This window comes from Cololabis saira, chromosome 23 (assembly GCF_033807715.1).
Source record: "Cololabis saira isolate AMF1-May2022 chromosome 23, fColSai1.1, whole genome shotgun sequence".
Lineage (NCBI taxonomy): Eukaryota > Metazoa > Chordata > Actinopteri > Beloniformes > Belonidae > Cololabis > Cololabis saira.
Genome location: NC_084609.1, coordinates 27,194,830 through 27,218,447, shown reverse-complemented (window position 1 = coordinate 27,218,447; position 23,618 = coordinate 27,194,830). Strand labels below are relative to the sequence as shown.

The 23,618-nt window shown below is 45.6% G+C and overlaps 1 protein-coding gene across 1 annotated transcript in view; it reads left to right on the top strand.

The window, feature by feature from the left end:
- The first annotated feature begins 824 nt into the window (after positions 1–824).
- LOC133424167 (uncharacterized) overlaps positions 825–23,618 on the top strand; it is a 48,194-nt gene continuing 25,400 nt past the window's right edge. Inside the window, exons 1-3 of the mRNA XM_061714616.1 lie at positions 825–1,057; positions 10,367–11,144; positions 11,997–12,125. Of these exons, the coding sequence (XP_061570600.1) occupies positions 825–1,057; positions 10,367–11,144; positions 11,997–12,125 (1,140 nt within the window). The remainder of the gene's footprint in view (positions 1,058–10,366; positions 11,145–11,996; positions 12,126–23,618) is intronic.

Here is a 23,618-nt window from a genome sequence, read left to right as displayed (position 1 = left end):
ATCCTCTCAAACCGGGGTTGGAGGTGAGAGATTACCACATGCATCTTCCTCAGTAGCGCCGGGTAGTTGTGGGAACTGAAGCAGCAGGTCCCCGGTTAGATTCCCGCTGGCCAGACCATTACTTCATGTCATTCCCCTTCTCTCTTCCCCCTATTTCCTGTCTCTCTCTCATTGCACATATGTATTGAAGGCAAAATCTTAAAAGAAAAAAAAAAAAAAAAAATTAATCTACCTTCCAACCTCGCCGCGCCCCCCTGCAATAGCGCCGCAATCCCCCTAGGGGGCACGCCCCCCATTTCGGAAACCACTGCTGTAGAAGAACAAAGTCCCTCTTACAAAAAAGACATGGCAAGTTTGAGAATCTGTTTCAGAACAGCAGGATGTAACTCTGACTACACATCACAGATGTATAGACGAGTGAGCTGGTAGCGTTATTTTCACCCACAAAGCCGGTGCAAAATTGTGCAAAAAGAATACACACATTTACACCTGTGGGTTTACACTCCATTTTATTGTATGCATGTATGATTTCTAGCGAAAATTACAGATTACAGTGTGATCACATTTTATTAATGTGCTTACAACATATACAACATGGTTCAGTGCTACAGATTACCTGACTGCACACAAGTGTATGGCATATGAGCAACTGAATAACACTATTAATGCCAATTTCCGATTTTTGCTAATGCATTTATATGCCTCCTTGCTTGACAGATCTGACCTGTATATAAACTGTCACCTGTTACTACATCACCACAGAGAGTTGGTTGAAAAAAGTCCCACAGGAACAGTTTCATGCCTGATGACAACTTTGTTACAAGATGATCCTGCTTCTCGGTCTGATGGTTTTTCTTTGGGTGGAAACGGCTCAATGTCTGGAGGAAGATGAAGGTTTCACTTTTGAAGGAGAAATCCGCCACTTGGCTGTGGCCACTAACACGGTTTACATCTCTACAGACGAGAAGCTGTACCAGCTGAGCCACGACCTGAGGCTGGTCCGCAGTCTGATCCAGAGAGGGACCCTGAAGGATGGAGAGGAGCAGGGCGAAAAGGAGTTTCACCGGGTTTCTTTTTTTTTTTTTTTTTTTTTTTTTTTTTTTTTTTTTTTACCTTGTCTGCACACATATTATTGATTGATACCATGACGGTAGAAACCAAAAGTGTATATATGTGCATTATTACTATATGTAATATATACATATATATACGCACACATATGCGTACACATACATAAATATACACATACAAACCCAGTTTTTTTTTTTTTTTTTTTTTTTTTTTTTTTTTTGGGGGGGGGAGGGGGTGGGGGGGGGTGGTGACGACATCCACTGCCAATCCAGGAAGCAGGAACACACGGAGACACACGTCAAGCACTGGAAATCTGCAACAAAAAAAACCACAATCAAAGCACGAAACCGGCACGGAGCCATCCAAAACACGAACAGCAATCGACCTAAATCTTGAGATCTGATCGCAGTCTGAGCTAAGCTATCGCTACCGCTACCTAAACCCAAAAACTAGAGAGCCAGCATGCAGGTGAACAAGCCAGTGTGTATGTCTATGTGTGTGTGTGTGTATGTATATGATCATGCATGTGTGTGTGTGTGTGTGTGTGTGTGTGTGTGTGTGTGTGTATGCGTGTGACTAAATTACTATATGTGTGTGTGTGTGTGTGTGTGTGTGTGTGTGTGTGTGTGTGTGTGTGTGTGTGTGTAATAAACCAAACAAAGCTCCACCTGAAGTGTATCTATAGTGGGGGAGGGGGGGGAGCAACCCCGCCACCCGTGAGACCAGAGGCCGACAAGGAAGAGCCCGGAACCCAGGCCACCGGCAACCCCACAGAGGGGAGAAGTAGGAGGGAGGCAACCCACCGCCTGCGAGGCCCCCCCCCCCACCCGGTGGCGGCCGAGGGGGCCCGCGGGCGGGGCCCCCACGGCGCGGAAAGAAGCAGCCAGGGATCCCGCGGCGGCGGACCGCGACCCAGGCAATCCCCGGCCACCCGGTCCGGGCCGGACACGCGGCCAGGAGGCCCTCACCCTTCAGGCCAGCGACCCCCACCCGGCAGGGGGCCAGCCCGCCCGGAGAGACAGAGCCGCCCCGGCCGCCGACGCGGGCAGGCGCACCCGTCCCCTAAGAAAGTGGCCCTCCAAGACCAGAGGGGCGCCCCGCCGTAGAGGCAGCGGGGGGGACCGGAGACGGGCCCGGAGAGAGGGAACCCCCCAACAAGGCGACACCCGCGCAGGCCCGACAACGGAGGGCCCCAGACCCAGGCATCCCATTCATTCATCCATTCACCTATCCGATACCTATACTAATAATAATATAATATACTATACATAATAATAATAATAATACTAATAATAATACTAATAATAATAATAATAATAATAATAACCATCTTTGTATAATATAATATTGATAAATTATTAAGTTTTTGATGTCCTGCCAATGGAGGCTCAAATCCTCCATGGCAGGACCCTTCCATACCGCATTCTCACCGACACAGACATACAATCACGCACCGTTTCCCCCTCCCCGGGGGGATCCAGCACCGCCAGAAGGCACCCCAGGCTGCACGGCGGGCCCCGCCAGGCCCGGGTAACCCGACCCACCCGTCCCAGGCCCAGGCCGGTGAGGGAACGCGGGTGATGTGGGACCCCCTCCCGCCCCTTGTGTTGAGTGCATGTGATTAATGCCATAAAAACAGGGAGGAGGGAGGGCCAAGTATCGATTGACACAGACCCCCCCCCCCTCCCGAACTACGTGTCCTTGTCAAATGTATTTATTAAGTGTTGAATGTGCAGTGTCTATTTTGCTGTTAAAACCGTGAGGCGGGGAGTGCCAGGCCCCGCGGGACAGTGCCCCCCACGACCCGGACCCCCCGCCTTTCGCCTATGTGCGTATGAATCGTGTAGGGGGGGCAAGAGGGGGAGCGGAGGCCGAAGCCAGGAAGCAGGACCAGCAAAGCCGGCCCTGATAAGACACCCGCGTCCCCCCACCGGCCGTCCAGTAGACGGGGGCCGGCCCCCCGAGCCGGGCAAGGGCCCCACCGTACCTCCAAGGGCGCCCCCGGCGCCGCCGGAGCCCCCAGACGGAGGAGGAAACGGTCCAACATCCTCCCATTCATACTGACAACATAAGACATAGATACCTGGGAATGGTGCCACCCCGCCGTCGCGCCCGCCCGTGCACCCCCCGGTCAGGGGAAGCCCGCTCCCCGGACCCGGCCCCACCCCCCCCCCGAGGCCACCCCGGCGGACACCCCAAGGGTCCCGGAGTCCCCACATCCGCAGGGGCACTTGGCCCCCGCCCAGCGACGGAGGACCAAGGCAGCAATGCCCCCCCAGCGCAGACAGCCACCCCCCACCCAGGCAGGGCCGGGCCCTCCGGGTGGGACCCCCACGTCCACGGCCCCGCCCCCCCCGGGAGGCCCGGAGACGCCCCAGCCACAGCCCCCCGCCCGAGCCCTCCCCAGCCACCCCCCCCCACCGCCATGAGGTAACCCCCCCCACAGGCCCCCAAGGCCCCCACCGGCTAGGGACAGGGCCCCGCGGCCCCCCCCACCGCCCCCCAGGGGCCACCAGAGGCCCGCGCCCCAGACCCCCCAAGCCGACCCCCAACCCCAAGGGCTACGAGATCACCACCCCCCCGCCCCCACTAGGTAACGAAGCCAATAAACGGGGACCACAGAGAGTGCAATTCAGCCGAATGTTGTTCAGTGGAGGCAGACATTATCTCACTACTAATATGATCTGATAAAAGATTCCTAAAATGGTTGATACATAAACTGGATTTTTGTTTCCAATTTACTAAAATGGTTTTCTTTGCGATACATAAGGCAGTGAGAACCCGGTGTGTCCAATTAGGATCTATTTGAGTGTCTCCCAGGTGACCTAATATACATACCGTGGGGCATACTGGGATTCTGTGGTTGATCCATGTGGATAAATCCTCACAAATCTCCTTCCAGAACCTCTGTACCGGTGTACAGAACCATAAAGCATGCATATAATTATCTGGGGTGTTCTCTGTGCACTGTGAACAGATATTAGAGGTGACAAAGCCCATCTGGAACATCCTTTGTCCAGTATAATGTATTCTATGAAGAACTTTGTACTGTATAAGTTGTAGGTTTGGGTTTTTAGTCATAGTAAACGTATTTAAGCATATTTGTGACCAAGAAAACTGGTCGGTATTAAGAGAGAGATCCGCCTCCCACTTAGAGATCGGGAGAGAGACTGAATCGTCCAGTTTAGACACTAACCTGTAGAGTTTTGATAACAACTTTAAAGTGCTTAGATTCAATAAATCTATTATCTTAGCGGGAAGTTGTAAATCTAATTGGCTAATTTTGTATGTTTTATTTATTATTGCCTTAAGTTGTTGATACTCTAAAAATGTATTCCTGCTAACTCCGTATTGAACAATAAGTGTATTGAAAGGTACAAACTGTCCTCCTACAATTACGTGCTGTAAGTACCGTATTCCTTGATCTCTCCATTGAACGAAGTTAACCATCTTTTTATCATTTTTCACGATGTCTGGGTTGTTCCATATGGGTGTACGGTCACATGGAAAAAGTGAAATTTTAGCTATTTTAAGAAATTCCCACCAAGCTGATAAAGTTGTGCTAATATTAATGCTTTTGAAACATTGATGACGTTTGATACTTTGACTAATAAATGGTAACTCTGAGATTTCTAGTTCATTACAAAACACTTGCTCTGAGTCCAGCCATTGACTATCTAAAGGATGATCTTTTGACCATTTTACAATATACTGTAACTTACTGGCTATGAAGTAATACTGAAAATTAGGTAATTCTAAACCTCCATATTCTTTGGATTTTTGCAATGTCTTTAAACTAATACGTGGAGTTTTATTTTTCCACAGAAATTTTGATACATATGAGTCCAACGATTTAAACCAGGAAAGAGGGGGTTTGCATGGTATCATTGAGAAAAAATAATTTACTTTTGGTAAAACCATCATTTTAATGGTGGCTATTCTACCCATGAGCGAAATGGGGAGAGAGCTCCATCTGGAAAGATCATCTTCTATTTTCTTTATAAGCTGAACATGATTTAATTTTATTAACTCTGACAGCCTAGGGGAGATGTTTATGCCTAAATATCTAATGTTCCCTGATTGTAATTGAGTATTGGTTATATTCCTAAAATTGCAGTTAACACACAGAACAGTGGATTTAGACCAATTAATAGAATAATCAGACAGAGATGAAAATCCCTCTATAAGTGCAATTGTCTGTGATAGTGAAGATCGTGAGTTCTGGAGGAAGAGGAGTACGTCATCCGCATAAAGACTAATTTTGTGCTCTAATATTTTACATTGTATACCTTTAATATTTTGATTTTGTCTAATAGCTGCTGCTAAAGGTTCAATAAATATTGCAAATAATGAGGGAGAGAGAGGGCAACCCTGTCTAGTGCCTCTTTGCAAGGTAAAACTTGTAGAGATTTGATCATTTGTCCTTACACGTGCCTTGGGAGAGCTGTATAATATTTTTATCCAGTCAATGAAAGATTCGCCAAATCCAAATTTATGCAAAGTTGCCAATAGAAACTTCCAATTTACCTTATCAAATGCTTTTTCCGCGTCTAAGGATATAATAGTAGTCTCCTGTTTATTGATACTCGAATAGTCTATAATATTTAATAATCTGCGAATATTAGTAGACGAATGTCTACCTTTAATGAAGCCTGTTTGATCCGGATGTATAATAGAAGGGGTGACTCTTTTCAGACGTTCAGTAATGGCCTTGCTAATTATTTTAAGGTCTACATTTATCAATGAAATTGGGCGGTAGCTCGATGGGAGCAAGGGATCCTTGTCCGGTTTTAATAAAAGACTAATATTAGCAGAGTTCATATTTAAGGGTAAGCTTTTATTTTCCCTAGCATTTAGAATCATTTTATAAAATGTTGGTGCTAATATACTCCAGAATTCCTTGTAAAATTCAGCTGGGAAACCATCTGGGCCCGGAGCTTTATTATTGGGCATATGTTGAAGAGCTTCATGGAGTTCTCCTATTGAGAGCGGTGAGTCTAAATTCATAACCTGTTCCTGATGTAACTTCGGCAGATTAATGTCTCCAAGAAACTCATTAATGGATTGATCAGATGGTTCAATTTGTGACGAGTATAATTTATAGTAAAAGTCTCTAAAGACTGAATTTATTAAACAGGGGTCATGTGTAACTCCCCCTGACTGGTCCTTAATGGATGTTATGGTTGTTTTTTCTTTGTTTATTTTTAATTGATTGGCTAAGTATTTTCCCGATCTGTTAGCATGTGCAAAGTTTTCCAGGCGAAGCCTTTGTACTAGAAACTGCGTTTTTGCGTCAATTATTTTATTTAAAGCAGCACAACGGAACTTTCAGCTTTGTTGAGTTTGGCGCCTCCTTTGGACAAAAATCGGTAGTGCTTTACCAGAAAGAACACTCCATTTCCCATGAGCACCAGCGCGTACTGCCGGAAAACCCCCTTCCCCGTCGCTGCCATGGATCTGGTCGCTGCATTTGTTTTGATGAGAGAAGGCGGGACAGACTTTCAAAACTACTTTTGTTTTCAGCGGTCGTTTGCAGGATGGATAGCGAAGAGGTAATGTATCTATTTTTGGTTAAACAATATAATATGACGATGTTGAAAAACACTAAGTTCAACTTGGTTTTCAGCGAGATAATGCGCCCTACAAACTCATACGCTCTGCACCTTTTTCCTGTCACGTTTTTTAGAAGGATTTCGTCATAAATTAGTAGTCCAACATACTTACTGACAAAATGAAAAAATACTTTATAACCTGTGAATAACTGAATGCCCATTCCTTATATTTTGCAGATCAGCCCTGCACAATTTTACAGTTCTCAGGAAAAATACTAGAAATGTTCTATACATTTTCTTTGCATTGCATTATTTCCTCTAGTGCTGTTATTCTATTCAATTGTATTATTATTTTATAAAGCTTCCTCATTGCGAATTACACATTTTTATGATCACTATTATTTTTCTGTCTGTTGTTGATATTGTCAGTAATTTTAGAATTACCAAAACCCAAGACGAATATGTGAAAACATTCTAATTTTGATTCTTATTGAACATAGAACTCTACATTTACATTTGTATCATAACAATTATGTCTCTTGTTTTATCAGGAATCTGCTGTTCGTGAGAACACCTTTACCTCTACCTCATCAGAGTTTGAACCCCCACAAAGACAGAACCAACACGCAGCATATATATCATATATATATGCATATATATACATATCGCCAGTTTGTGCTCTGGCAGCATGATGTTTGGAAAATAAGAGACACCTTTCCAGACCCAATGAGACAGTACACTGACTGGTTTCAGGGCTCGCCGTCTTCTGTAGAATGGAACCTTTATGAGGATTACTGCAAATATTTTGATATTGTTTTTTTTTGTTCCATTTTTTCCTGTACAGTTGTTTTTGTGTGTGTTTAAAATAAAGACATTTGTGCAAAACAAGACAGACTTTTATTTACACACCTTTCAGAAAATAGAAAAATTCTTGAACTTTGTCATTTGCATAGTGACAGCAGTTATCCCATACATACTTATTATAAACAATAAGTAATCTGTATCACAGTAGCAGTAATGAACAACTGTATGACAGGATACATTACTGTGAATAAAGTAAACAAGTGTAAATAGAGTAGTAGAAAAATAAACTAAAAATAATGAACTGATAATAAAAACTGAACTATGAAACAGTGTAAGAAGTTACTGTGAATAAATATAATGACTATAGTAGCAGTAGCATCTTGTGTCCATCCATGTTTCGTGCTGGGAGAGTCCGCGTGCGATTCACTGCTGGAGTGTAGGAGAACCTTCCCTGATTCACTGCTGGAGTAGGAGAACCTTCCCTGATTCACTGCTGGAGTAGGAGAACCTTCCCTGATTCACTGCTGGAGTAGGAGAACCTTCCCTGATTCACTGCTGGAGTGTAGGAGAACCCTTCCCTGCATGAGGATGTGATTCTGAAGTTTTCCAGATCTGATGTAGTCCTGCAGAGTGTGAGAATAAAGATACAAAAACATTATGTCTTTCTGATAATTACTGACCTATAAATCATTCAACATATTTTGTTGATCACAAGTTTGAATTTTTTTCTTTGTTGAAGTCACTGTAATTACGCAGACAGTAAAAGCAATTAATGTATAGCTATAGAAAAATTAGAGAAATGTATATATTTATACACTCACAAGATAAAACGACACATTATAAACACCATATAAGGTTTCTTTTACTACCGTTGTTATTATTTTAATATAATTCCAACAAAATAGATTTATTTTATATGCTTATATGGTTTTTATATTGTATTCCTTTTATCTGGAAGTGTATACTTTGCCTATATATTTCATTTTTCTGGCTATATTTTACTATATCTACAAATGTGTTGCTTTTACCATCAGTGTATAGGTATCTGTATACAGACTTGAAGAGTCAAAAGGTTTACATAGATATTGACATTTGATACAGTAGCAACACTTACAGCAGCTGTAGTAGTTTCAGGATAAATAATAATAATAATAATGATGACTTGGATTTATATAGCGCCCTTCTAGGCACCCAGAGCGCTTTTTACAGAAATCATTCATTCATACACATCCTCACAGGTGGTGGTAAACTACATCTGTAGCCACAGCTGCCCTGGGGCAGACTGACAGAAGCGTGGCTGCCATATCGCGCCTAACGGCCCCTCCGACCACCACCAACATTTAGGATAATTGTTTTTGTAAAACACACTGACATAGGTGTTGACAAAAGTGCATACCTGGAGGTGATGAACGTCTTTACATCCTTCAACCATCTCTTGTCCAAGACGACGGCTACAAGGGCTTGTAGTGAGTGAACGCCGGGCCAATGTTTATTTTTGTTCGGGCATTTAGCTTGTTACTCTCCCGCTTTCTTTTTTTCGCCTCCTCCGCTCCGTTAAAACTTTTATTTTCTTTGTTTTTTTCGCTGCTTCGGCCATGATACCAGCTCCTCGTTTAGCTCAACACCAGCTTCTGCTGAGCTCAGCCTCTGCGCTCCAAGCCCCGCCCATTTTTGTCTCGACTACGAATCGGGAAGGAGGGGGAAGTGACGTATGTGCCGTAAAGCAGTCAAAGCCGTAAAATTTGTAGTTTTTTAGTGTGGCAGGGTTCCTACCATGCTCCTCAAAGTTACATAGTGCCAGTGAAAGCGATACAGACCCCCTCAGATGATGACAGAGGTTCATTAAACCTGTTGGAAGTTGATGTACCATCACAATGACTCTGGAAATATGATATTAAGGTGGAAAAGTTACGTAGTGTCGCTTTAATTCTATTTTAGTTTTCCTTATTCTGTTAAGGATACGTTCGTCTGCAGAGGTCTGGAAGGCCTCCTCTAGCGTCTTTATTTCACACTCTAATTCTTTTGTTTTTAAGTTGTCTTTTTTTTTCTTATTTGAAGAAAAGGAAATTATTTTGCCTCGCATTACTGCTTTTCCTGCTTCCCATAGAACGCTCGCTGATATTTCCGGCTGGTCGTTATTTTGTAAAAATATATCCCATTCTTTCTTAAAAAAATTAATAAAGTCGGGGTCTTTGAGCAATGATGTATTAAATCTCCAAACTTTGGAGGATGATACGCTCCCCCTCTTCCCCAGAGTGAAAGAAACAGGTGCGTGATCGCTAATAATGATTGGGTGAATTTGTGATTCTGAGATATCTCTCATCAGAGAGCTACTGACTAAAAAATAATCTAACCTAGAATATGAGTGATGAACGGCTGAGAAAAAAGTGTAGTTCCTAAGGGTTGGGTGTAGAGAGCGCCATGTATTGCAAAGACCCAGATCATTCATGTATTGCTTAACAATACTTGCTGACTGCCAACTCCTGTGTCCGCCTGCATTACTGAGCCTGTCCACTCCAGGGTCCAGAACCATGTTGAAGTCTCCTCCGATGATGACTGTGTTGTCTAGGTGAGCAGAAAGTGAGGTGAAAAAAGAGTGAAAAAACGAGGAGTCATCAACATTTGGACCATATACATTAGAAATACATAAATTCAAGCTTTGAATTTGCAAGACTAAAATTAAATATCTACCCTCTGAGTCAATGTGAGTGTCCTTTACGGTGAAATTTACTCTTTTATTAATGAGAATTGCTACCCCTCTTTGTCTGGAGTTGTAACAGGCGCAGAAAACATGCGGAAATTGTGCCGTGGCCAATGCATCTACCGAAGCTTTAACTAAATGAGTTTCTTGCAGTAGGACAATGTCTGCCTGCAGAGTTTGTATATGGTTAAGAAGTTTTAATCTCTTTGCCGTGTTCCCGGCTCCGTTTACGTTCCAGGTTTCACCGGGTTTCTGACACGAATGCGTTGAATGCAAACCTGAGCATTAACCTCTTATTACCATTTGTTAAGAATGACACGCTGGTCACCTGCGGTGCCCCCAACAACAGTTGCGGTTACTGTGAGGTTCTGGACCTGAAGAACATTTCTAACCTTGTTTACAGTGAAAACATCCAGATGGGACCCCTGAAACGCAGCAACGCGTCCATCAGCTTTCTGGTGGATGTGAAGAAGAACTCAGGTCTTACAGAAACGTATATTCTGACGGCCATCGAGAAACGTGAAGATGAGTCTAAGGAGATCAAGTGCACCTCCAACATCGAGACCATCAACCTTCACAACGTGAATGACAGACAGGATGGAGGCATATTTTCTTTACTGGGTGGCTCTGAAAATGCTGTGATCAGAAGTGAAGGAATTGTGGAGTTTGTGGACGGATTTCAGATCAACTCAACAGTGTATCTGCTCTCCAACGTGCGTTCAAGTGATCAGAACAACAAGGTCCATCTCAGTTGGTTTGTGAGTCAAACAAGTAAAGGGGACACTCTGAGGTCTCTGCGGGGGGTTTATCTCAATGTCTCTGATGGAGGTGAAGGCAGCAGACTGCTGGCCTCCTCGGTCATCTCTGATGGACAGCCAGTGCTTTGGAGCGGTGTGTTCAGTGTGGACGGAGGACAAGCCAACACGGAGCTGGTGGTGTTTGACATCAGTCCTGATCTAAGCATCGCGAACAATACAAATCCACACTTCATCTACAACACTACGGACCACAAAGTGGTGAGGCTGAGTCTCTCTTGCTAAATGGACACGTTTAAGCTTGTTAGGATGTTTTTAGACACAGAGTCTTCTTTATTTGTTGATGCAAGTTGAAGTTCAAAGTGAGACATTGTCCTCTATTCATTTACAGAATTAACAAAGTTAAAAATCTAGTAACATTAAAGCAGTTAAATATAAAGAAAGTATCTTAAAAGGAAGTCATCTAAAAACCTGAGACAATTTAATCATGCCTTTTATTTATCAGTTGCATTAATAAATCACCTCAATAATGTAATAAATATGCAAAAAGCTTGAAAACTCACCGTAATCTAAATTGCACATAAACAGAGAGAATAGGTCTAATTTATATCATATAATACTTTTATGATATAAAATGTACTTTTTATGTGTACTTAAGGTTTTAATTGGATATTTCCGCAATTTAAATTTAAAAGACCAAAGGCCGGTGTCCACCTTGTCTCTCAAACCTGATGAGTTTTTATGTGCATAGTTTAAGAAGTGAATGGAGGAGGTGTTGTGAATAAATAACGGTTTAGAATAACCGACAGGAATTAAACTCATTTTGTAACTACATAAACTAAAATATCCGTTTTATCCTTGAGTTTTTAACTTGTTCATTTTGACTTTCTTGCTTAACTCTACCACTCCATCATACTTCCTTCTCTGTGCTTCACATAGAAACCAGAAATATAAACTATCCACTCAAGGCTAGAGACTTGAAATACACTTGATCCACTTCTGTGTCACTGTAACTGTTTAGTTAATGAAACCTTGATTAATGGTGGATTTCTTTAACCTTTTTTTACACCCATATATTTCACACCTGATAATCATTGTGTTTCTATTTCTAAGTCACAACTTAAGACCCTGAGACCGAAGACGGTGCTTTTCCAGCAGACCTTCATGACCTCTGTGGCGACAGTGAGGCAGAAGGCCTGGATGGTTTTCTTCATTGGAACAGGAGATGGACAGCTCATCAAGGTTTGTAAAATAAAAGTAACTATTGTCTTAAGTAGGAAGAAGTATAGAAAATACTCAGACTAATGCTGTGTAGAAAGAAGTAACATCAGGAATCAAGCTGTTTTTTTACATTAACAAAGGTGTATCTGTACATTATTGTTCATAGTCACAGTAAGGAAAGATTTTTTTGGTTTTTATTAAGGTTGTTTTCTTGAGACGAAACCAGAAGATTTACTTTTCAGTTTAGAACATAATTTGATTTCAGAAAGTGATAAATGAAGCTTTATTCTTGATAGATGATGGCCAGTTCATTGTAATTTATTTTCAGTATTTCATCAGCCACTCCTCTACTACCACATTGTTGTTGGTTGTGTGGCCAGAACGGCAGAAAGATTGGTTGGCAGACATCTTTTAAAATGTATGATATTTATTTTCACAAGGTGCATGATATAACAAATATTTACTACTGAATAAAAAATAACCGGAAAGAAATGACATTTAACTCAGTCAACTTTTATCAATTGAAATAACTGAAATCAAACAAACCAAAGCAATCTCACATGCACCTTGCTGCATCAATCTCCCCACACAGACTAAAGGCCAGGCTTAAATAACCCGCTGCAAAAATGTCTACCCTTGGTAGCTCCCACTTTTAGGTAAGCACATTGTCTACACCAGGGGTCTTCAAGCGGGGGTCCGCGACCCCTAGGGGGGCCGCGGAGGTACTGCAGGGGGTCCTCCTTCAAAAGATATAAGGCTATTTTAACCAAAATAATTTGAGTTAAAAATAAATATATATATATATATATATATATATATATACAGTATATATATATATATATATATATATATATATATATATATATATATATATATATATTTATATATTTATATGATTGAGAAAACTCCATTAACAGGAGATAATAATCTACTTTTGACAATAACTATTTAGTCTACAACTCTACATAAATGATTCCCATGACGTGAGTCATGTGACTAATGTCAACTTTAGAGCAGAAAAACGAGCTAGCTAACTGTTTAAGAAAAGAAAATTCGTTGCGAAATTCACTTGGCTATTTCCTATTTAACGCTAGTTAGACCTGATGGATAAATTTGTGACAATAACGAGATTGTAACGTTACAGCTCGGCCCAACGTTACTCCTTCCACCTCTGACGAGGCTAAAGTTTCATTAACCATAAACACATGTAGGCTAATAACCCAGTCAGCAAATGGTTAATAAGGTGGTATAAGCAGAATAAAACACATTTAAAAGTTATTATAAGCCAGGCTTAAAACTTGACACATTTAAAAAAAAAAAAGGGGGAAAAATAAGAAATGCAAGCGGGGTCCCTGCTCTGTTTTTCTCTCATCCAAGGGGTCCCTGGGCTAAAAAAGGTTGAAGACCCCTGGTCTACACCATGATTCAATCTTGTAACTGAGTCACTTTCACCCGGTAAATAAGTACTAAATAAATCACTAATTGAGTTTTAATATAATATATACTAAACAATAGAAAAAAATTAAACATTCTATAACAAAACACAATAACTCTCCCCCCATAGTTAATCCCTCACCATGCCCTCACTAATTAGAAAAAACCTAATAAGTGAGCGCTGGATCATGGACGCCATAGAAATCAGGAAGCGGGGCCCGGGGACCATCAACAGGGACGAGGGAGCCTTCATGCCCTCTCCAACTTGGAGCAGCAGACTGGGTGGGGCGAACAAACAGCAGAGGGCGTGACTCACCTGTCAAATCCGACAGGTGATAAATGGCGGGTCACACACACAATCTTGTGACTGATGAAGGCGGAAGGAGTTGCAAAAACATGTCGGTATTTTTAAAACCTAAATATTCTTGTCCGACGAAAATAATCACCTAATTAAATTCTAAAGCCATGGAGAACATGAACTTTATTAAATCATATATTACCGTTATGTCACCCGGATTGGTGTCGGCAGGGACCCTCCCTGGAGCCAGGCCTGGAGTTGGGGCTCGAAGGCGAGCGCCTGGTGGCCCAGGTCTTTGCCTATGTGACCCGGCCGGGCTCAGCCCGAAAAGGCACCGTGGGCCCGCATTCAAGTAGGCTTGCCACCAGCAGGAAGGATCATGAGAAGCTGGTGCAATGTGATTTGGGTAGCAGTCATGGCAGGGTGCCTTGATGACCCAATCCCTGGGGTCGGGGAAAGGACTCTTACTGTTGTTTGTGCCTTCGGGCCGAACAGCAGTACAGAGTACCCGGCCTTTTTGGAGTCACTGGGAGGATTACTTGATAGTGTGCCGACTGGGGAGTTCATTGTTCTACTGAGGGACATCAACGCTCACGTAGGCAATAACAGTGATACCTGGAGGGGTGGGATTGGGAGGACGGCCTCCCCTATCTGAACACGAGCGGTGCTCTGTTATTGGATCTCTGTGCCAGTCACAGTTTGTCCATAATAAACACCATGTTCGAGCATAAGGGTGTCCATCAGTGCACGTGGCACCAGGACATCCTAGGCCGGAGGTTAATGGACATTATTGTCGTTTAATCTGATCTTCGACCGTATGTCTTGGACATTCGGGTAAAGAGAGGGGCTGAGCTGTCAGTTGATCACCACCTGGTGGTGAGATGGATACGCTGCCGGAGTAGGAAGTTGGACGGACCAGGCGGACCGGAACGTATTGTGAGTGTCTTTTGGGAAAGTCTGGCTGATCTTCAACTCTCATCTCAGAGAGAACTTCTCATAGATTTCAAGGGAGGCTGGGGACATTGAGTCTGAGTGGACCATGTTCTCTGCCTCTATTGTCGACCCAGCAGCTTAAAGATATGGACGCAAAGTGGTGGACACCAAAAGTAAGGAATGCTTTCAAGCTAAAGAAGAAGTCCTTGTCGGGCCATGTTGACTTGTGGGACTCCTGACACAGTCGAGGGGCACTGGCAGGCCAAACAACCCGCAGCTCGGGCAGCCCTTGAGGAAAAAACTTGGGTCTGAGAGGAATTCGGTGAGACCATGGAGGAAGAATATCGATTGGTGTTGAAGAAATTCTGGCAAACCATTGGGCGCCTCAGAAAAGGTAAACAGCACTCTGCCAACATTGTTTACAGTGCGGGTGGGGAGCTGTTGACCTCAACTAGGGACATTGTCGGACGGTGGAAGGAATACTTTGAGGATCTCCTCCATCCCACTTATATGTCTTCCTTTGAAGAAACAGAGACTGGGGACTCTGAGGTGTAGTCATCCATCACCCAAGCCGAAGTCACTGAAGTAGTTTGTAAGCTCCTCAGTGACAAGGCGCCGGGGGGTGAGATCTGCCCTGAGTCCCTCAAGTCTCCTAATGTTGTAAGGCTGTCTTGGTTGACACGCCTCTGCAACATTGAGGTTGGGGACAGCGCCGCTGGAATGGCAAAACCGGGGTGGTGGTCCCTCTTTTTAAAAATTGGGGCCAGGGAATGTGATCCAGCTATAGGGAATCACACTTCTCATCTTCCCCTGAAAAGTCTACGCCAGGGTACTGACGAGGTGAATTTGGCCTTCCACCTTTTGGCCTAGTCAAACCTTGGATTCAAGACGAACAATGCAGTTATTGTCCTGGTCATGGAACACTGGACCAGCTCTATACCCTCTGCAGGGTACTTGATGGTTCATGGGAATTTGCCCAACCTGTCCACATGTGTTTTGTGGATCTGCAGAAGGCATTCATCCGTGTCTCTTGTGGCATTCTGTGGGGGGCGCTCCGGGAGTGTGAGGTCTGGGGCCCTCTGCTAAGGGCTGTTCGGTTTCTGTATAACCGGAGCAGGAGCTTGGTTCACATTGCCGGCAGTAAGTTCCCAGTACATCTTGGACTTCAGCAGGGCTGCCCTTTGTCACCAGTTCTGTTCATCATTTTTATGAACAGGATTTCTGGGCATGGCCAGGGGCTGGAGAGGATCCAGTTTGGGAACCATAGGATCTTCATCTGAGCCGAGTCGAAAGGCAAAGCTCGCTATTTCCTAGAGCAGGGGTCACCAACCCTGGTCCTCGAGGGCCGGTGTCCCTGCAGGTTTTAGATGTTTCCCTGCTTCATTGCACCATGATACAAGTGACTGTGTCATTAACAGAACTGTGCAGCCCTGGATGACAAGCTGATGACGATGATTAATTAGAATCAGGTGTGTTAAAGCAGGGAAACATCTAAAACATGCAGGACACCGGCCCTCGAGGACCAGGGTTGGTGACCCCTGTCCTAGAGTATCCAAATGTAGATTTGGAGGGTGGGCCTTCTGCTATCAGGCACAATTACTATGGAACTAACTTCCAATCTGGGTTAAGGAGGCTGACACCACCTCCACCTTTAGAACCAGACTTAAAGCATTTTTTGTTTAGTAAATCCTATTGTTAGGGTAGATTTTAGTGTGTTAGGGCCACTAGTGTCAAGGTTAGGTTGTTTTAGGACCCAAGTGCAGGAGACAGAGGGAGGCTGGAGGCAGTAGTTCTCAAAAACAAGGGGTTTATTCCAAAAAGGCAAAACAAGGCGCTGCAAAGCAGGATGAACAAAAAACCAGGATCAAGAAAAAGGTACGAGGAGACATGGAGGAAGACACAGTACGGACCGACAGGGAACCAAGGAATGACAAGACAAGATATACTGAAGGGATAACGAGACAAGACGAGACACAGGTGCGGACACAATCAGGGCCGATGGGACACAGGCGGGGCAAGACAGAACTGAAAGTTACAAACACTGGGGGGGAAGTGTCAAACCCTGACAGTACCCCCCCCTCAAGGGACAGATCCCAGATGTCCCCAGAGTCCTAACCCAGGGTGGGCGGAGGGGGCCTGGAGGAGGGCCCAGGCCACACACGGCCAAAGCTCCGGGGGCCGCCCTCGGGACCGAGCAGACCAGCGAGAGAGCTCGGGGGGCGTCCCCGAGGCCTAGGCCTGGGTCTTGGCGGGGGGCGTGACGGGGATTCCTGACGGGGCTCGGGAACCTGACGGGGCTCAGGAACAGAGGGCTGCGGAACCGCCTCAGGAACAGAGGGCTGCGGAACCGCCTCAGGAACAGAGGGCTACGGGACCGCCTCAGGAACAGAGGGCTGCGGGACCGCCTCAGGAACAGAGGGCTGCGGGACCGCCTCAGGAACAGAGGGCTGCGGGACCGCCTCAGGAACAGAGGGCTGCGGGACCGCCTCAGGAGCCGGAGTCGGGGCAGACAGGATGCGGGGGGCCGGAACCGGGGCAGACAGGATGCGGGGGGCCGGAACCGGGGCAGACAGGATGCGGGGGGCCGGAACCGGGGCAGACAGGATGCGGGGGGCCGGAACAGGAGCAGACAGGATGCGGGGAGCCGGAACAGGAGCAGACAGGATGCGGGGGGCCGGCGTCGGGGGGCAGAGGATCCCCGGAGCTGCCCGAGTGGGGACCCGGGTCCGTGGCGCTGGCTGCGGGGGTACCCGGGTCCGAGGTGCCGGCTGCGGGGGTACCCGGGTCCGAGGTGCCGGCTGCGGGGGTACCCGGGTTCGGGGCGCTGGCCCCCCCTCAAGGGACAGATCCCAGATGTCCCCACAGTCCACATCCAGGGCGGGCTGGGGGGGAACACGGGTCCTCGGAGCTGGCTGAGGGGGGACACGGGTCCTCGGAGCTGGCTGAGGGGGGGCACGGGTCCTCGGAGCCGGCTGGGGGGCGGCACGGGTCCTCGGAGCCGGCTGGGGGGGCGGCACGGGTCCTCGGAGCTGGCTGTGGGGGGACACGAGTCCTCGGAGCCGGCTGGGGGGGGACACGAGTCCTCGGAGCCGGCTGGGGGGGGACACGAGTCCTCGGAGCCGGCTGGGGGGGGACACGAGTCCTCGGAGCCGGCTGGGGGGGGACACGAACCCTCGGAGCTGGCTGAGGGGGGTCCGGAACCATCACCGGAGGAGGGGCTGATGCGTCCGGGACCACCACAGGAACGTGGAGAGGTGCGTCCGGGACCACCACAGGAACGTGGAGAGGTGCGTCCGGGACCACCACAGGAACATGGAGAGGTGCGTCCGGGACCACCACAGGAACGTGGAGAGGTGCGTCCGGGACCACCACAGGAACAGGGACAGGTTGGGGCTGGCGCTGACGCCGTTGCCTCTGCAGGCTCCTGGGCCCACCCAGAGCCAGGCGTGTTCCCCAAAAGGGGTCCCAACACTCACGCACGTCTTTAGCCGCTTCACGGCAGAGGAAGTCCAACATGGTGAGGTACTCTCCCGCTGGGTCCACCTGGTCGGTCCGTTCTGTCAAGGTTAGGTTGTTTTAGGACCCAAGTGCAGGAGACAGAGGGAGGCTGGAGGCAGTAGTTCTCAAAAACAAGGGGTTTATTCCAAAAAGGCAAAACAAGGCGCTGCAAAGCAGGATGAACAAAAAACCAGGATCAAGAAAAAGGTACGAGGAGACATGGAGGAAGACACAGTACGGACCGACAGGGAACCAAGGAATGACAAGACAAGATATACTGAAGGGATAGCGAGACAAGACGAGACACAGGTGCGGACACAATCAGGGCCGATGGGACACAGGCGGGGCAAGACAGAACTGAAAGTTACAAACACTGGGGGGGAAGTGTCAAACCCTGACAACTAGTCATTGCTACAGCTTTAGAACAAGACTAAAATAGTTTGTCTCAAACATCAAACTTCGTTGTAGATATGCTGCTATAGGTCTACGCTGCAGAGGGACACCAACATGATCCACTGAGCAGTGCCCACCACTCCTCCCTTCTCTTTCCTTTCTCAGTTATTAATTTTAAGTATTTCATATAACCATCATCATTGTTCTTGTAGTTTGTTGTGCTGGTCTGCCCCCTTCTTTTCTCTTTTGTGCATGTTTGCAGGCCAGAGCTTCAGTCCCATCCCTTTGCTTGCACACTTCTGTTGTAATAGATGCTATATAATTAAAATTTAATTGAATTGATTTACTGGTCAATATACGCTCTCACCCTCACCTATGGTCGTGAACTTTAGGTAATGACCAAAACGACAAGATGATACAAGCGGCCAAGATGAGTTTCCTCCACAGGGTGGACGCTCTCTTTGAGATAGTGTGAGAAGCTCAGTCATGCGAGAGGAGCTGGGAGTCGAGTCGCTGCTCCTTCACATTGAGAGGAGTTAATTGAGGTGGCTTGGGATACTGTATCTGATGCCTCCTGAACACCTCCCTAGAGAGGTGTACCAGGCATGTCCCACTGTGATGAGACCCTGGGGAAGACCCAGGACACGCTAGAGAGGCTATGTCTCTAGGCTGGTTAGACACAAACTGCATTTCGTTGTCTCTGTACTTGCACAATGACAATAAAATTGAATCTAATCTAATCTAATCTAAAGAAGTGTCATAGCAACAGCAGCAGTGGTTTCAGATTACTTCTTTCCTGCGTTGATTTGAACTCTGACTGCTTTCAAAGATGATGTAGCATCTCTATTAGAAGCAAACAACACTAAAGGATTAAGGTTGTAGATCAGGATCAAGTGGTTTATGCAGTTACCTTCAGTAACTGTCACCATTACAGAAGACATTCAGCTGGACTAAGAAGATCATCACAACCTGCCAAACTACCAGAATATATCCTCAGTTGAAGATAATAGAACTCCATCATAACTGCAATTAATGTTGATGAACAACTGCTCTCCCTGGCTAAGCCATATGATCACAGAATTTCTTCACTGCTCACTGAAAATCCTGTTCCATATCGATCAAATTCAATTTTATTTATATAGTGTCTATTATAACACAAGTTATCTTTAAGTGCTTTCCAGAGACCCAGAACATGACCCCCTAGCAATTATTACATAAGCAATGGCAAAAATGGTAAAAACTCCCCTAGTAGAAGAAAAAACATAGGCCAAACAGGGGCAAGGTTGGTTGCAGAAGTGGGCTGGAGTCTGGAGGCCCCAGGTTCACGCCCCCAGATTGCAACTAAGGTGAACCACCCTGGGACCGTGAGCAAGGCCCTCAACCCCAAGCACTCCCCGGGCGCCGTCCAAATGGCAGCCCACTGCTGTAGTCTAATTAGAGATGGGTTAAAGGTAGAGAATCTACCTTCGGGTATCAATAAAGTTACAAAAAAAAGAAGGAAAAACTACCCTTTAGGAGGGAAGAAACCTTGAGCAGGACTTGGCTCATAAAAGGGGGCCCTCCCGCCGAAGACCAGCCGGGCAGATTAGGAAAAGGGATCAGGGTCAGGATGTCAGTAGGTACCCACCAGACATCTATACAGACATGGAATCAAGCAGTGGGATGGCCAGAGGGTGGGACTGCAGGGCAGTCTCTGCCCTGCAGTCTCTGCCCTGAGGCTCTGGCCTGTAAACACTACAGACGAGAAAAAGAGGGGGCAGCACAACAAACTACAAGAACAGTGGAGAACAATTATGGCAATGAGATACTTCTCATTAATATCTGTGGATTGAGATGAAGAAAGAGAAGAGGAAGAGAAAAAGGATAAAAAGGCAACACTCAGTTGATCATGTTGGTGTTCCCCTGCAGTGTAGGTCGAGACCAGCATATCTACCAGCAAGGCTATGTTTAAGACAAGCCTGCTCTAGTCTTTTCCTGTAGCTGCAGCTATGACTACTGGCCCTAACACACTAAAATTTACACTAACAATAGACTTTACTAAACAGAAATGTTTTAAGTTTGGTTCTAAAGGTGGAGGTGGTGTCAGCCTCCTTAACCCAGATTGGAAGTTGGTTCCATAGTAGACTGATAACAGAAGATCCATCTTCCAGATCTACATTTGGATACTCTATGAACTATGAGAACTATGAGCACTCTGAGAACGGAGAGCTCTATTAGGAAAATAATGTACTATTAGGATTTGCAAATTTCACGGAGCATAGCTGTTTTGGGCTTCATACAAAAGTAAAACAATTTTGAATTGGATTGAGTGATCTGAGTGTTGGGGGGGGGGGGGCATTGGAGGAAGGCTAACACAGGAGAGATGTGGTCTCTCTTGTTGAGTCCTGCTGCTGCATTTTGGATCAGCTGGAGCCTATTCAGCGAATTACTTGGATGTCCTGTTAATAACACATTATAGTAATCTAGTCTAGAAGATACAAACGCATCAGTCTCGGAGAAGATGTGCCTAATCTTTGCGATATAACAGAGAAAAACGCTGTCTTACAAACCTGATTAATATGCCATTTAAACTGCAAATACCCAGAGTCACTTCCATGATTCTAAGGACACCGGCTGAATCTGGCAGGGAGAATCAGCCCCCCCCCCCCCCCCCCCCCCCCCATTTCAGTGTGACTACAACACAGACTTCCTCAACAGCCTTAACAGCCATTTTGGACGGTTTGACGCATTGAACAACACACCTGCCATAAGAGCCCCACAGCATCAGGACGACCAGGTTCTCCGTCTGGACTTCACTGACGTAAACCGCGCCCTGAGGAGAATCAACTCAAGGAAAGCCGCTGGGCCAGATAACATACATGGTCGGGTACTGAAGGAGTGTGCAGTCCAACTGACAGATGTGTTTACTGACATATTCAATGTGTCTCTGAGCCAGGCTGTTGTGCCCTCCTGTTATAAGAAAGCCATCATTACACGGGTACCAAAGAAGCCCACTGTAACTTGCCTCAATGACTATCGCCCTGTGGCACTTACACCAATTATAATGAAGTGTTTTGAGCGGCTGATAAAGGACCACATCATTGCAGCACTGCCACCGTCCTTTGACCCACTACAACCGCTCCAACCGCTCCACTGAAGATGTTGTCTCCCATGCACTTCACCTGATCCTGAAACATCTGGAAAAACCCAATACATGTGTACGCATGTTGTTTGTGGATTTAAAAGCAGTGCTTTTAACACAATAATTCCACAGCACCTGGTCAACAGACTAGCCTTATTGGGTCATGGACCCTTCCATGTGCAATTGAATTTTGGACTTTCTCACCAACAGGCCCCAACAACACCTCCGACACCACATGCCTGAGCACGGGCTCCCCCCAGGGCTGCGCCCATCCTCACCACCTTCTATAGGGGCACGATCAAGAGCATACTGACCAATTGCATCTCCATCTGGCATGAAATCTGTACGGCAGCCGCTCGAACAGCCCTGCAGAGAGTGGTGGATGCTGCAGCCCAAGTCACGGGCACTTCCCTCACATCCATCGAGGACATCGCACACAGTTGTTGCCTATCAAGGGCAAACAAAATCCTGGCGGATCCCACCTATTCTGACCGTGAAAAGTTCACCCTCCTGCCCTCAGGCAGAAGGTTTTTGAGCGACAGGTGCAGAACAGCCAGGCTCCATGACAGTTTTTTCCCCCACTCCATAAGACTTTTTAATAAACAGAACCCGTTCCCTGTCTGCCCTCGACAATGACTGTCTACAGTACTGCACCAAGCTCTTTAATCTCTTTACATACTTATGCACTTTTGAGTATGCAGCGTTTAAGTTTTTAGCCTAGTATCCTTATCTTTTAGTGAGTTTTAGTGTTTTAATTGTTTTTATTGCTTGCTTTGAGCCAGTGGCAACAACATTTCGTTCCACTTGTATTTGGACTTTTGGAATGACAATAAATTGAACCTTGATAACTTGAAATAACACCAAGGTTTCACACAGTAGTACAGGAGGCCATTGCAACACTATCTAATCCTGTCCTAAGGTGTTTGGGACCAAAAATATTAACCTCAGTTTTATCAAAATTTAGAAGCAAAAAATTAGTGGACATCCAGGTCTTAATGTCCTTAAGACATGTCTGAAGTTTGACTAACAATTCTGTTTCATTTGGCTGCATAGACAAACACAGCTGAACATCATCAGCATATCAATGAAAATGAATGCAGTGTTTCTGCATATTACTTCCCTAAGGCTGCATGTTGAACAAATTTGAAGAAATATCTTGATCAAGCTGTGCAAGTGTTTGCTCCCACAACTTCTCAACTAGTCTTCTACTTCGTTCTGTCAGCTCTCTGTGAGCTCCCAGAAGTTTAATCAAGCTCTGTTGAACTTAATCTCAGCTTTCCATCACAAACAAGCACCCTTCACCATGTAGCTACATCATCAATGCAAGCCTGGAAGATGGCCTATTAAGGTCCATGACATAAGACCCATGCCTGGGCTGGTTATCCAAGACTAACTGAAGATCTGCACTACTTCTGTATCATTACCTCTCTAGTCAGGTTTCTGACTGGTATCAGCTGACACCCATGAACACCAAAGTGCTCAATCATGGTGCTTGATATGGACAAATTCTGGCTACCACAGAAGTTTACAACAAAAGACGGCTTTTTTTTATTTTTTTTTTTTAATTTTTTTTTTTTTTCGTTTATTTCGGCATGTTTATATAGACACATTTCATCTCCAGAACATTATACACTGCATACTCAGCACATGACGAAAAGGGTACGGGAGAAGCTGACGCTTATCAAAGTCCCGCCCCGTTCTATGTAAGATTCATGATCACATCAACAACAGAATTCAGTAAGATACATAGTTTACCACATAGCAATTTGTCTAATTTCATCCTTCACAGTCCAGATAGCATGTATGTTTGTACACGTGTCCAGTCCACTCATCCTGA